Source organism: Falco cherrug, chromosome 3 (genome assembly GCF_023634085.1).
Source record: "Falco cherrug isolate bFalChe1 chromosome 3, bFalChe1.pri, whole genome shotgun sequence".
Lineage (NCBI taxonomy): Eukaryota > Metazoa > Chordata > Aves > Falconiformes > Falconidae > Falco > Falco cherrug.
In genome coordinates this window covers 100,749,871-100,766,017 of record NC_073699.1, presented here as the reverse complement: position 1 = coordinate 100,766,017, position 16,147 = coordinate 100,749,871, and the positions used below count along the sequence as shown (strand labels likewise).

The following is a 16,147-nucleotide window of genomic DNA, read 5'->3' as shown; positions in this document are numbered from 1 at the left end:
TTATGTAACCTCCTCTAAAAAGCAGTTTTGAACACGAGGGAAGGGAAAAGAGGAGAAAGGATGTAGGTTACAATAAGAATATTTCCATAAAACGTGGTCATATCTGACATCTGAGCTATTAAATTAAACCTGAAATCTATTTTGCAGCAGCAGATAGCAAAAGGCTCTGTCTCTTTTCAGCAATAACCCAGAAATCCTTTTCATCTTACAGAAGAACAATTCAAAGCACCTGCTTTAGGAAATTCAGACTGTGGCTTATATCATAGGCATTGCAACCTCACAGTCATCTTATGATTTAGTACTATGCTGCTCCTGGAATAAATGGAAAGCAGGTTAAAAGGATTTTTGTTATTTTCCAGAATCATATACCCAAGTCATTACCCAAAAAATCTGAAGGCTGAGACAGTATCTCACTTTCTTTTTTTTCTGGCTCAAAAGTAAAACCTAGACAGTCACAACACTTCCACTGCACACGCACACCTTACAAACCACAGCTAATATCTGAGAAACATTACTGTCGTTAGGAAAAACAGCAAGGATGGCTTGTGCTTTTCAGCAGTTCTGAGATTTCCCATTTCCAGACTCCGAAAAGCATCCAAACCTGGTTGACTTGAACATGCTAGTGGTAATGCCAGTGGCTGTGAACGGAGATGGCAACGTCTGGGAGGTCAGCAACTACTGGAAAGGTACGAGCACAGATCACTGAAAGACGTAAATCTCACCCTTCAAGTATGCTTAATGCTGCAACCATGTTTTAGTCTTTCACTAGCTTCTTTTAAGAAAATACTCTCATAGCAACACTTGCAAGTCTACAGGTGTTCAACATTTCGAGTTACATGCCCTCTCACGTAATCACATCACACCACAGTGCAGACACACCTTCAAAACCAAAGTTTTCAGGATCTAATTAACAGAGTAGCATGGTGACGCCTGCCGTCGGGAAGTTAGCCAACACCAGGCATTTCAGAATTGTGTCTTTCAGTAGACATCAGAATTCTTTTTGCTCAGTTTTGCTTATTTGTGAGGGGTGCACGGAAGGTCCAGCTTCCCTGAGCATGGGCAAAAAATGAAAGGAAGCAGCTCACTGGTAGGAAACCCAGTCCCAACAGCAGTGCTTACCTTCCCACCTCCCTCGTTTCTGCTGTTTCACTAAGCAACCCTCACCACGCTGAAGACTGTTTTGCTGGTTCTCGGTGCCGCCACCACTCTGTCCACTGCCCAGAGGCACTAGCTGCAGCCCAGGGGCTGGAAGGGGAGCAAGACTTGACTGGTTTTGCTACCAGAAGCCAACTGACTCCAATCCCTCACCCCTTACCTGGGACTTCCTCTTGCTTTTGGATACTTCACGTTTCACACAGGTGTCCAAGATGATTTCCAAACAACACCACAGCCTGGGCATTGCTACAACTAATATTTTCTGTTTCTATCAATGAAAACCACTTGGATCATACAGCTGTGCCTCCACAGGCAGTGCCAAAAGAGACCCCACCTGCCTGAGAGTGGCTCCTGTGAAAACACAGCTTCACCCCCTCATTAATTAGAACCTCTTGCAATGTGGAGTAGTATATAATTTTTAAATTTTTCTGACTTACAAATACCTCAGACTCTCCAGAGGAGCTAGAGAACCCAGCAGACGAAAAAGGTGCCCTACAACCACAGATTAAGCATGCTGACATTAGATTATTTATTTTCCGTTAAAAATTGGAGCAAGAATCTGTGCACTTGAAATAATTGGTTGAAAACAATTATCATGGTAAGTCTGTGACAGCAGCCATTAGCACCTTAACTTTAAAGATAGCCATACATAATCTTGTTATTAATCTTCCTTGAGTCAGTTATGCACACACCTACCTTTGCCAAAGCCGATGGAATACAGGACATCACCCCTACCCCCTGAAATCGTTTACCAGGCTGAGAGCTAGGAAATAAAAAAAAACCCAAAACAACCCCACCCCCCACCCCAAAATCAGAGCAAGCTTTGTGCCACTTAATCGTGTCTCAATACAACGGTCCCTATAACTTGCCAATCACACAGGCAGTGTTTTAGTTTTTTGAGTGTTTTAACATTTTCAGAACTTATTAACAGAACATTTTAAAGCATGAGTCTTAAAGATTTTAAAAAATATTTTAGTAGTACTGGATGTATTGAGGCACATTTTGAAATAGTGATTTATTTTTTTAATCCTGAGTATTTTCAACGTGGGGAAAAAAATTCTCTCAAAAAAATTGTTTTCAAATCACATGAACATTGACTTTATTTCTTACTTGGTTGGACACAGTATACACTAAAATAAATCACTAATGCTGTAAGACATGACCTTATTTTTTCATAGTTCATGCCCTATTCTTGAGCAAGAGATTCAGGTTGCAAAAGGCAGAAACGAGTCCAGAGCTGAGTATTGAGCATGACTCTCCGAGGATTTCTCACTGAAGCAGCACGATGCTGCCAGAGGCATGTGTGGACCTGGCCCAAGGTCTCTCTCTGCTATCCTCTGATATAGGAACAGCAGTTCTGCTAGAGCATATTTACCCTACGTAAAAACATTCCTTTGCAGAGCATAAATTGAGGACTATAGTTTTAAACAACTGCTCCAGGGCTAGGCTGAATACTTCTGCAAAAAGCACGGGAACTAGGGCTCTGTGCTGCTAAATTCGGACACTTGCACATTGGATCCTGAAGCTCCTATTAAGCTTCTGAAACCTATTGTTTTGACCAGGTAACCTGCTATCACAACTGCCTTAATGGCTTTCAAAAAACTGGGCCACAACATCTTCTGGGAGAGAGACACTAAGGGAGTTAAACAATCCACCGCAGACAGAATACAATTCTTGCTGCGTGCAATGTGGAACCTCACCGGGTACACACACAAAAAAATGCAACTGGAATTACTCGTGTGCAAATATAACCTTTCATTAAATGAGCCAGTACAACATTGGCCAGATTATAGCCAAAGGTAAAAAGAACACTTCTCAAACATCTTATTTTTCATCTTAAATCACTAAAACTGTTGTTGGTACAGTTTTACGAGGCTGTCATTTTTCTGATTTTTTCCAATGATCCTAGAATAAGCCACTGTTGAAAGAGTTGTGCTATTGCTAACTAGAGAAAAGTTACACAGCAGTCAGAACCTTACTCTCAAGAAAGCCAGACTATATATACTCCTATAACCCACCTAAACACAGGAATAAGCAAAAATTTCAGAACAAGGAATGGCTTCGTCTACAAATAGAGTTCTATACATTTTTACACATGCTAACTGAAGCGAGTTTGAACAAATGGCAAACACCCACCTGGAACAGTTTTTCATAACCAAAATACACTTCCTACAATAACATTTCCTAAATAATTGTTGAATTTTGGAAAGAATGAATTTTAGGTGGTGTGTGTTTATTTTAACAACACCGAAAATCTGAGAAAAGTGAGTTTTTCATGTGTGTCTGACATTAAGAATTCAAAATATTTGCCAGGCATGCAAGAGTGATGCTACAACAAGCTCTGTCAGTGACCTGGTATCTGAAAGACCCGCAGGTCCTGTAGTCGGAGGCTGTGTTAGAACTAGGGTGATGCTAGGTGTAAGAGAACAGGATCAAATCCCCCCCAGACAGGGTAAATACACAACCAAAGGGCAATTTTTGAGATTTGCTGTTGTACTGTTTCATCTGAACAGTGAGAAGGGCAACTAGGTGGTAACCTATACATATTTAGGCATTAAAGAATACAGAGGCGTAACTGCTCCTCCCCTGTTATCCACAGGGCAGAATTACCTCCCACTTTTCCATCCCTTCAGCATAGAAGGATTTAAATGCTCTGCTCCCTCTCCTGCTGAATTAAGTGAATATATCACTAGATACAGGATAAGACTCCACACCTGGAAGTAGAAGGAAAAGCAAATCCTTGCTTTCCCCCTCCACAAAAGAGCTGGCTTTTCACCTGGGAATGCAGAACCACAAACATTTAAAACATCTTGCAGGATGCAGTAGCTTACACTACCTAGGCAAATATATACTGAAGGTAAAATTTCCAGGAATAGCAACCATTTCTAACAGGTATTGGTCTCCTGACCAAGCATAAATAGTAATGAGGTTAGTGTAGCTACTCCATCCAAACACCACTTTCTGGTTTAGTGACTGAAGCACAAACTTGGAAGAATGAACATTTTCTGATTGATCTTTCTCTTTCCTAAGTGAATCCCATCACCAAAGGATGAAGGACTACACAATCTCTGTAGACAGCCCTGTTCCAGCCACCGTGGTTCACGAGCTTCCTTTTTATATCTGTTTTAAACCAAGGTCCAACATAGCCTTTAACATTATCTTTTCTACCTTAAAAAGGTTCTCAGAACAAAACCTTTTAATCAACCAGCTAAGAATCCTGGAGGCCAGTAATTCAAGTCATTTGTGCTGTGATCCTGCATCACCAACACTTCCACAAAGTCATCGTAAAATCTCCTTTTTATGCTTGCTGAAAATAATCTACAAAATAGCAAACCACCACCCCCAAAAATTAACCCTTCCGCCACATACATCAGACCAAACAGAATTAAAGCTAACACAGACCTCCACTTGAAATAACTGTATTTTCAACTAATGTTGATTATGCTAGAGTTAATGGAAAAAAATAAAAGCCCTCCCCTGGACTGCAACAATTGTGAAATTGACAGTGGAGGTGGAAATTAAAAGCACAGGACAAGAAATCTGCAGTGAGTTTGTTGCAGCCACTACAAATAGTAAGTAGCAGAAGAAAAACTTTCACTGTCAAATGGAAAATAAGGAAAGATCACCTTTTTAATATACTTTCCTTGTCCTTCCCCCCCCCGTTTTACTCTCAGATACATACGCAGAATGTGCTTGGAAGTAGCAAAAGAGTGGAGCTTCAAAAATCACTCATCAAACAATTGTGCTACTTTTAATAATTTATTAAAGGTCCTAAAACAAAGATCAAAAGGGAATATATCTAAGCATTTATATTCAATTCCACATTGCCTGATGACTAATTTGTAAAGAGTGCACAAGCCTTCACAACTGAAGCCAAAATCATTTGAGGATACTTTGATATAATGCCACAAAGGATATGAGCAGGAAGGCAGCAGGAGTTACAAATGGCCAAGCTCCATTAAAAGTGCTAATAAAAGAATAATGGAATTTCCTTGTACTATGAATAAAAAGTGTTTGGCACAGAAGAATTTAGACACGGAGAGGAATATCAAAGCTTCTGGTTTATCAGTTGCTTCTCCTTATTAGATCTTAATTGACTTACTATTACATTTACCATAAAATGCTTCAACTCAAAAAAGCAATGATCCTGTTCAAAACCTTGCCACCCCGATTTCCTTATTCTTCACGTTTTTCAGTTTTCACAGGCCTTTAATATCTGCTTTACCAATCTTTGTCATGGTAGGTCTAGGCATAAAAAACCACTCTGAAGTTACGGATTTAACTTGAAATGATATATAAATATTAAAAATATAGAATATACCTACTGTTTGAAACGTGTTTTTTTTTAATTTCCAAGTTACTGATAACTATGGAACTCTCACAGTTACAACCTGCCTGAGAAATGTAACCCATTAATATTTACACAATGTATTTCTCACAGATATATGTGCGATTACACACACATACACACACACGTGCTCATACTCAGACACAGGTGCCCATACATACACACTTCTGTCACCTTCTTCCCCCAAATACAAAACCTAGCTAATTTTTCCAGTGTATAGCCTTTTTTGGTACATGGCCAGCAAAAGAAGGGGTAGAGTTCAGATCCTTCCTATGAAATGTCTAAATAAACAAACAAACAAAAATGTTTCAAATTTTTCTTTTCTGAAATGGATACTTGCAAAATCACACGCTTTGCAAAACAAGCAGTAAAACCAATCATCTCCTGCTGCTGACAAATTGTTAAAGGATTTAGTACATTTGCTTAAAAAAAACAAACGCAAACACATATGCATCCAAGTTGGGAGGAACTCCCCCAAAATATTTACAAACCTACTTAACTCTCCTTCAGTCTGCTGCTTAATGCTCTCTTTTGCATGATGTCTACAACCCCCCACAACATAGTTACAGCACAGAAACGCTGTGATCTCTGCCTCCTGGTTCTCCAAAATCGTCTTGTAACAGCTTTAGGTTTTTATTTGACATTGCAATGTCTTTAGGAAAGTGACTTTTTCTTACCCTACAGTATGGGATACAATAAAGAAGTTGGGGTGGGGGGTGTGTGGGGTGTTTGGTTGGGTTTTTTTGTTTTGTTTTGTTTTTTATGAGGGTTCCCAGACTTTACAAATAAGGATCAAGTTATAACGATGATGTATATTTCTTCTTCCATCAGACAACCACCAGGCTGTCAACAAAGCAGCCTCTTCCAATGATGCTTCCAGAATCAATAGATAATTCATTAGTATCATGTATCTCAGGGCCTAATTGACACAACCGGCTAAGCAACAGACTCAATGGTAACGTGATTTCTAAAGAGACAGAAAAAAAGAGGGTAATGCGACACCGCATATGGTCACTTCGCAGGATTTAGTGTCAGTCTATAAATTATACTTCTGTGAGGTTAATGTGAGTCATTGGTTTCACAAATCAGAAAATGCAGCTTTTCCAGCTTGGCTTGAAGAAACAAAGACACATCTAGAGGACAGCATAATTTAAGTAACACAAAAACCATGGCGCTTTCAATTTTGTCATTTCCCCTCATTTATGCATTAAACATAATATATAGTTATCACCAATGTCTGGAATTATTCTAAACAACAAACATACGTAGTGTATTTTTTTTCTTACCTTATGATCATATGGATTGTATGAATGAAACAGCTGGGACAGGTCCTTTGTTCTCTGTTTTTTCTGAAAAGCAGTATTAATAAATAAAGTGTATTAGAAAAGTTAAAGGAAAAAGAGCCTACTAATTTAAAAAGCTGTATATGCAGGTACAAACAGATTCTCTCCCCGCTTCGTTAATGGAACTGTAGGTATGAAGAGCAGTGTATGCAGATTAGGGATATTAAATATCACAGGAAATTATTAACATATATATTAACAATGTCAAGAAAATATCCTTAATAAATAATAAACACTAATCTATGGAACATCAGTGGAATGCGTAAACAATTCAGATTTGTTTTAATTTCTGCACAATAAATCATAAATAATGTCTTGGAATACAGATAACAAAACTTGAAGATTAGGCTCCAATCTTGCAAAGACTTGTCCCGTATTCCAGCATGTACATGCAGCCTTGCTTTACAGCAGGTTAGGTTTAAAGGAAGTCAGTTTAGAGAATCACCATTTATTATTTTTCCATTTCTTTTGATGCTAATACTACCATTGCCTTGATTGTGGCGAATTAATAGGTGGTATGCCACTTAATGCTAAGGCAAAGGAAAAAAAACCCCTCCTTCTGTTAAAAGCAAAGTTCAAAGACAAAACCTGCTTAATCCAGCCTCTACTGAAATCAATGAAAGAGCTTGCAGTGATTTCAGCACGTTAAATAGACTCTCTCAGCTGCATCCTACAGAGGGGGGGGGCAGGGAGAGGAGAAAAACACCCTTCATCTTTAATGCAGGGGTGAGTCACAAATAAGTTTAAAGTTTTATCATGTCAAATTTGATGCCGACTTATAGCTCGGGAAGGCGAAGCACTGTGTGTTGAAAAATGTGTAAAGGGGACAACAATGACAAGGACTCTTTGCTTGTGGTCTGTACCACTCTCTTATTTTAGCCATCATTTCTACAAAAGTAGTTTTCCAACTGAACTGGTAGGATCTGTTGATGTTTCCAGCATGCCAAGATCTAAATAGACAGCTGTGTGACTGCAGTGTTTTTCTTAACTTCTGGAAACTACAGGACAATTTAGTAATTTCTGATTATGCAAAACTAACTATATTTCCTTTCTTTACACCGTTTTTGTTTTCAGTGAAATGCTCAGATGCAGCAACTTGGTCATAAAAGCTATAACTTTACTTGCTGGTACAAATTCATGACAGCTGGGTATTTCTGAGTCATTAAAGGTATCAGATTAATGTTATTACTTCTGTGAGGTCCCTAACTGTGTTTCAGTTATGACCTCTAAAGAGTCAAGAAAATGATTTTTTACTCACTACCCCTCTTTAAACAAGAATGGCAGATTTTAGCTTCAGGATGAGAAGGTTACTTCTGCCCTAGACAATTCTATCCAACTACCATACCTAACACCTAACACGGCTTGTTTCGCTGAGTTTACTAAGGGGCTTTAAAATGAACAGAAGTGATATTAAAAAAGACATTTCTGTTGGTACAGACTTTCTCGGCAGTCGAATGTGCTTTTGCAAAAGGAAAGATCTCCGATCTCCCTTAGTAGAGGAACTTTCACCTTCTAACCTCAATTATTACCTCTTTTGTTTCCAATGGGGAAAAAACCCACACAAATAAAAGCATCAGGCTGCACAACCCAAATTCCATCACCACCCTGAAATGACTTATTTCCTGGTAGTACAGTCATACACAGTGAAAGTGCTTAAAATAATAGAAAAAGGATTTGGAGAAATGCAATAATAAATACAAGAGAGATATGAAAGTGACTATTAAAAAGGCTGCTTAAAAACATAATTTAATGTAGAATCATGCAAGAAGCAGACCAAAAAAAATTAGCTTGGAATTTGGAGACCTCCACTAACCTTTCTAGGGGAAAAAAAACAAAAACCACAAAATCCAGAAAAAGTCTAATTCTTGCTTTTTCTTACCAAAGACTATTTCTCTTGCATCCATTTTGAATGCACACCAAGTGCTTTGGAGTATTTTTATTGCAATAGCTTTAATAACACTCAGTAAAACTGTATGACAGAAATCCTGTCCTCCACCCCCAGACTGGCCCAAATGCTATTTACACACTCAGCGAGACAAGGTGAAGAATGAAGACGGCTTCTGTGACATAACACATTGACACAGCCTTCCACTTTTTATTATAGGGAATTATGGTTTCTTTCCTACCTTTCCACAAAAGGTAGAAGTTTTGCTTTTTGTACAAAACCAAAATGCTCCTGACTAGGGAAGTGCTGGAAATTCACGACACCAAAGAACATGGAATGAAACACAGGAAAAAATGCTGCCCCAAAATTCCCAGGATGCCACATATGCTAAATTCATGTTACATGTTCTAAATCTAAACAGCTTTGACTACTTTGTAGGAACTCTGAATACACGGAGACAAAGATGTCTTAAGCACAGGGTTAAGGTTACTTAGTGATAATTGGCGTCTTTCTAGAAAACCGAGTTCAGCTTAACTCCGACCTCTAAACTCCAGAAATATAAAACATGTCGAAACACAAAGACTAAGAAAAGGACAAACAGTTAATGCTTCTGTAACGGTCAACCCTTCAACTCCTACAGCAGGCGTTAGCCACACAGTACGAACAGGATGTTCCTACATGAAGAACAGGCACGATTCCTGCCCCCCTCTAAGCAGTGTAAAGCACAAGAGTAAAGCAGGCCACCCCATGCTAGATGCGACAAAGGGAACTAAGCCCCAAACTCCTTCTCCTTTATTGCCCCCGATGGACCGTTCTAGTCCCTAAACTCCCTACTTACATGCATCTCTTCAGAAATTCTTTCCTTGACGTAGCTTCACACTCCTGTTTCTCCTTCCTCAGCTTAGTCCAACAGCCCTTTCAAGTACTCTTTTGACCAATACCAAAATATTTTTCTTCCCCCTGCCTTCCTGCTCTTTCCCTTTAGTGTTTTTACTCCCCATTCCTCTGCTCTGTACCAATAATACTGTCAAAATCACATGGTAAAAAGACACTGAAAAACCCCTGCCTGTACTTAGGCAAACGTGCTGTCCCACCGTACTGTTCCACGTCCAGCAGTGGGATTGCTTTCCAGCATCCTCACAGATCTGCACAAGATGTATTTAGGTTTCTGAAAAAAAATCAGAAGTCTTTCCAAAGTCACCATGCAAACCAGCACCGAGCATTTCCAGCAATGAAAGGACTATAGCAGCATCAGACCTGTAGCTTCTTTCCATACTTCTCTCAGGCTTGCCGTATATTGATACAGCTTATGTTCAGTGACCACAGAACATTTCCTTAAACCAAGTTACTCTTGGCAGCAGGCTACTTGCAATACTCTTACTTAGCCTGGCTGTATATAATTTTGGTGTAAGAGTATTTGACACATAACAAGCCAAGGTTACACTACTCCTCCACAATTTTTTTCCAGTATTGGTTTGCCAACAGGACAGAGTCACGTATCTGGAGATAAATCTCCTCTGACTAACAAGACCAGCAAAGCCTCACTCTGAGAACCGTGCGCAATCTCCCACTCGTGCGCTGCAGCCAGCGGTGGGGGTTTTGTAAAGCACTAGTTACAGGCCACCCGGGGACCTGCGGAGCAGCACCCTGTGACTGCCGAAGGAAGGGCTTGCCCTGGGTGGGGGGTGCTGCCCGCATCGCTGCCGGCACGGCTGTCCCCATGCTGGGACTCTGTGGGAGCACTGCCAGATCCCCCCACATTTACAACGGGTCCATAATTGCACATACGGGTCCCTAATTTTTAAATTAGGTCCCTATTTGCACATATGTACGTATGCGTATGTGTGTGCATGCGCATGCTTTGCAGGGGCAGAGATTTTTTTACATTACAAAATTCTGACAACTCAGCCAGGCAGGGATTTAAATTTTAAACCCACAGTCCTCAGTTTGTAGTGCTTAAAGAAAGAAGTTCAGGGAGATGAGGTTTTTTAAAGAGACACATTCAGATACTATGCTAATGTGGACCACTAAATATATGCATATGACTGTAAAAACAACTTTTCACTTTTCTGTTTCAGTAAGTTTTAAACATGCCACATTATATGGATGATACAACGGAGACACTTTTCATTTCTATCTTTAGCTGGAAAAGTATGTGAAATCCTGATGAAGAATGGATTAAAGTGCTGCTACAGGACTGAGCTAAGTTCTGTAAAATCATATATGCATGTACCGTAAGTATGCCAGGATGGAAGGGTTTCCTTAAGTAAAGCAATACTTTTCTAAGTGAATTATTTCAAGCTTGTTACTAAAATACAAGTAATTAATTGTGTCTCAAAAGACAGGTAATGTTCAACATGCCCTTATAAAAATAAGAACCAGCTAATGATGTTTTGTACACAACATACATAGACAGTGTTAGGAGTGAGGAAACACCACATTACCGTAATTTCATTATTTCCCCAGCCCTGTAAGCATACATACAAGTAACACATACTTTGCTCTAAATAGTTCCTTCCGCTGTCTCCCATTTTCTGGGCCTCAGATTTTTGAGGTCTTATTTTTAACTACTGCAATTATTTAAAGGAGCACTGGTCAGCTGAGATGCATATTATATGCTTAAAGTGCAGTAACAATACAGGATCCTTTTAGAACACATCTGAAATTATAAACCATTAAAGCCAAGAGTTAGTGACCTCGGTGTTATTACTAATTTTTATTGTGCATTGATTTTTAGCAATAATTAATCATTTTCTAATGCTTTAAGTGGACTAAAACACGGATCGTTATCCTACACCAGGAAATATCATTTAAAGAACAAATAGGTAGAATGAAAAAAAAAAACCAAAACCAACTAAAATAAAACCAAAAACCAAATCACCAAACGAAAAAACCCCATACTGGATTAATCTCTAAAATTATTTAAAATATTTTCTGCACTAGTTAAGCAGCATAGAACTTTGTGTTGACTACTTCAGAAAAATAAAGCTAAACTTAAAATTATTTTGGTTTTGCCAGCAATGGTGTGAAAATAGGGTAAAGGTAACGGTGTCCTAACAATAAATTTTTAGAAACAGAAAATATTTTAGAAAAGTAAATTTAGAAATGAAATAACTATACCAAATACTAGACATCGTAGGCTTACACATGTACATTGCACTTCTCTGGTGATACTCTTTTGAAACGCAGGTGATAATTACCCATCTTTCAGATGATATTAATGTAGCCTGAAACTTGTTTGTTTTCCTTTCAAGCATGATATTGCAGGTCTACAATGTTTATTGTGAAGCAGAATTACAACATCACCAAGATAATTTTATTACCAACTGCTTAGAAGCAGCTTAAATGGAATACCCACAGTTTTTCATCTCTGAATAAAAGGGGCAAAATTACTTCCCAGTATGTGGGTATCACTGGTTTCCTTCAGACATGACTTTCAGTTTAAAAAGTCTACTTTCAACATTCAAACTCTTAATCATTCCAGCCTAATACCATGACAGATCTGCAGATTCTACCAGTTCCATTGAAAGTGTCAGCCTCCATATATCATCAGCAAAGTTCTCCTGCTTTTGTTCTTCTGTTTCCATCATTTATAATCCCTCCAATATACAGAGCTGCCTTCAGTAAGAGGGACCCATATCTGTTTCTGTGCAAATATTATTCTTCTCCTCCATGATCGCAGTGAACATTAACTTACGTCAAGGAAACCAGATGAATGCCTTTATTTTGGTTCTGTTCCTTCACCTACCATTGTCTCCCCTATTCCTCTTTTACATACAGCTGATCAGAACTAAAAAATCACGTTGCCACAGGAACTATATTTAACTTGGATCTTGTAAAGCTTCTCACACACCTGAGCCTGCTAACACCCAACTGCGGCACTGTCCTTCTTTCAAACAAGTCTGGAAAACCACATCTACTGCTTGTGTAATAGCTAATAGGTTGCATAACTTAAGAGTTAAAACCACAATAAACTTTGTGAGCCAAGGTAGAATTTAACTGCAAGTGGGACAGACTTTGGGAGAAGAAAGAAGCAGCTTTGCAAGTATTTTCACAGTTTTCTTCCCCGGCATTTCCAAAAGCATGGAGGCTGCAGCGTTGCATCTTACAACTGATGCTTGCAAGAGCAAAAACCTTGAGACTGGAACTTTCTTTTCTGAAACAGCCCCTCTAATGCATTTTGTGTATGGCATCCTCTAACCTCGGTAACGTGTGTTTGCTGAGCAATAACACAGCTTTGCCCTTTTCCCCTCCCATGTTATGGCTGTGATCTCAAAACCAAGGCCTTGGAGTTGGGAGCACCCTATCTAAAGACACCGACTGCTCTAACTTTATACTCCAAAGAGTTACTTGGAAAAACACCAGACAGAGATGTAGTGACTACTCCAGCCAAGGTACATCTAAACCCTTTGCTTGGAGATGCAATGCATAAAGCCTTAAACCTAGGTACCCATAACCACCACACAGACACAAGCCAAGCCACCGAAACTGCCACGTTATCAAAGTTTACAGATTGCTTTTTGTTCTGTAAAACAATTCTTAAAAAAGCGATCAGAAACCAGCGAACCATTCTCTTTGACCTTGAGTTATTTGGTGCATCACCCTTTCAGAAACGATACTGAAAAAAACCCATTGTGCCGCAGCCAGATTTTTTGATAAAATCATCGCTGGTGTTCATTACGCTCTTGCCTCTGTGCCCTGCAAGGTCTGAAAGGGCAGAAGTGGCAACACAGGCTTGACAAGTTTTCTGCTCCCCCTGCTCACTCGCTTCTACTGACCCTTCTGATCACATCTATAACAAAGCACACAAAACCACCAGGGGATTAGCTAGTCTTTTTGACTTAACCTACAAGAATTACTATGTTAAAATAGACTCACTGTTCTGCTTTAACTATTGACACATGTGTATTTCATTATTTGGCTTGATTTAAGAAATTACATTTTAATAATTTTTGATCCATCCATGGAAAACGTCATTAAGTGTGCAATGTGTTATACTCAGCAGTCTACCTTGATGTCCCAGGATGGCAGATATTTTTTTCCAACTCCAATTAACAACAGGACTATACATTCGTAATTCATATTTTGTATACTCTTTAGTCTTTTGTATACTCAGCAACTCTTTCTAAAAAGTTTAAAACAAAGTTTCAGGAGTCCATGCAATCTGTTTTTTCACCTGAAAGAGGAAAATATATAAAACTTCATGCACATTTCCTAATCATACTAATCTAGAAGATGATCACAAACAATAAATGAGCCTGTCTTCAGGATTATGGCAACACAAATAGTCACAGTTTCGTGTATCTTACAGTTCAAGTAGAGATTCTTACTATGGGAAAATACAAACAGTTTCAGAAAGCCAGCATACAATCTTCATAAGATCATCTGTCAACTTATTTGAAAATAATTTCTGGAAGGAAGAAATTGCCCATTTTCAATTAAGCCACGGGCATTGCAATTTCTTTTTACCTCCCATATACTTTCAGCTATGTAATACAGACTCTTCAGACTCATGTATTTTACAAATATTACAGAATTCTATTTCTTCTGGTACATTTGAGCTCTCTGATTTAGTTTAGGATTAATGTTTGTTATTCCTGTCATTTTTCATAATAAAACCTCCCCCTTAGCAGAGGATAAATCATGCAAAATTTATCCTGAAGACTTTCACAAAGAAACTGTTAATTTCAAAGCAGCCCTTCAACACTCGTTCATCTTGAGGGTCCTTAAATTTGGGATAGTTTATAAGTGCTCTGTCTTACTTCTGGAAGATTTTTATGTCTGACATTCACACTGAACTTCCATAATCTATATGAGGTGGGTATTTTCTAGGGATGTCACTGTGACTGATTGGGAAGACCGTTTAGCTCAAAAAGATTTTGTAGAACAAAAGTATCTGACGGAAACTTGCCCTGAGGTATCGGCCATACTTCAGATGCGATTGACATGAAATCAGAAATAAAGCGATTGGTCATGACTGGCAGACTGATTTTGAATATATGTTGTTATTGCACCCAGTTACACAATAACATAAACCAGAATGAACTGCAAAGTACATCTCAGTAATTAAATGTAATTTATATATGTATGTTAAGCCCAGGACACATATGGGCTTGCATATATATGTCCAGGACTGACCTGTCTGCAATGCTGTCTTTTCCTTTTCATAATCTAGCGAGGTATCTGTGCGCTGTATTGCACAACAGCAACCCTTAAAGGACCAGGTTTTCCAACATCCTGGAAAGAACAAGAGCAGAAGCGCTCCCGAAGGTACAGTGTGGTACAGTGAGCAGTAAACAGTGCTCAAGTGCCTGCTGTGTGGGGGAGACTGCTTGCGGGTCCACATAACACCAATTCAGCAGACATACAAAAACAGCCCTTATGGATTTAACTTAATCTGCTGCTCAGTTCTCCACGCTGTTGCCAGTCTTGCAGCAAGTCCAGGCTTCACATGGACGTTTAGCTCAATGACTGGAGGTGCAGGCACAGCAGTGAAAACAGCTGAAGATATGAGTTCCAAAGCACTGAGTGACCTGATTGACTGTGACGGCTTTGAAGGAGTGTACTTGGATTATCAAAGACAGCTGAAGTTCAAGAAAGGGTCACCAAGAACCCACCCCAGGATATTTCAGTGCCCTCTTCTTCCAAAACACGTTTTATGGGCCATCATAAATGCCACGTGATTTGCAAATGATGGAAAAGCTTAGTCACCTCCGTGATACAAATTAATTTGCTATCTGTGTTAAGTCACAAACTATTAAATCTAAACCATGCTCTCATTTGAGGAAGTCTGGAATTACCCAAGCCAAGGATTTTGGTGTTGTGGTGGTGTTTTTTTTAAAGTAATAGGTCATTCTGTTGTGCTGCATACATCCGAGTTCAGGGATTACATTATGGGCAACACTCCCTTATGTCTAGAGCTGCTGGCGCAGTTTCCAGCTCTGAGCAGACTCGTTCATCAAGTGCATGACAATTCTGAATTCAAGAAGAGAAAATGTTCCAGTATTACAGGAGTTACCTAACTTTAATACAAGTTACAGCAAGACACAGTTAAAACTTCTTCCATGGTTCCTCCACCTCATTATAAGCCAATGAAGAGGACTGATGGAGAAAGAATACATGAATGTGGCAGCCAGTTGCCCCGGAGGTCCCTTCTGTATGAGCTTGCGTGAACGAGCTGTACAGGCACCTATGGATTTGCATGGAGCTTTAACAGAAAACAGCAGGTCAAAGACAGTAACATTGCCTGCTGAAAACGAATACGCTATACGAAAATTTCCCAAGGAAAAGCTCTGAAGATCTGTACTCATGCTGGATCTGCAATCACTAACAAACTCCGGACAACAGCAGTCTGTCCCAGCTGCCCAAGGCCATCACGATCAACGACAGAGGCTTGGACCACATCCCAGAGGGTGG

At 39.3% G+C, this 16,147-nt stretch overlaps 1 protein-coding gene across 1 annotated transcript in view; it reads right to left on the bottom strand.

Annotated features, from left to right (window-relative positions):
* The window catches only part of CDKAL1 (CDK5 regulatory subunit associated protein 1 like 1), a 427,152-nt gene that overhangs the window by 88,039 nt on the left and 322,966 nt on the right, over positions 1-16,147 (bottom strand). Inside the window, exon 13 of the mRNA XM_055705480.1 lies at positions 6,790-6,852. Within this exon, the coding sequence (XP_055561455.1) occupies positions 6,790-6,852 (63 nt within the window). The remainder of the gene's footprint in view (positions 1-6,789; positions 6,853-16,147) is intronic.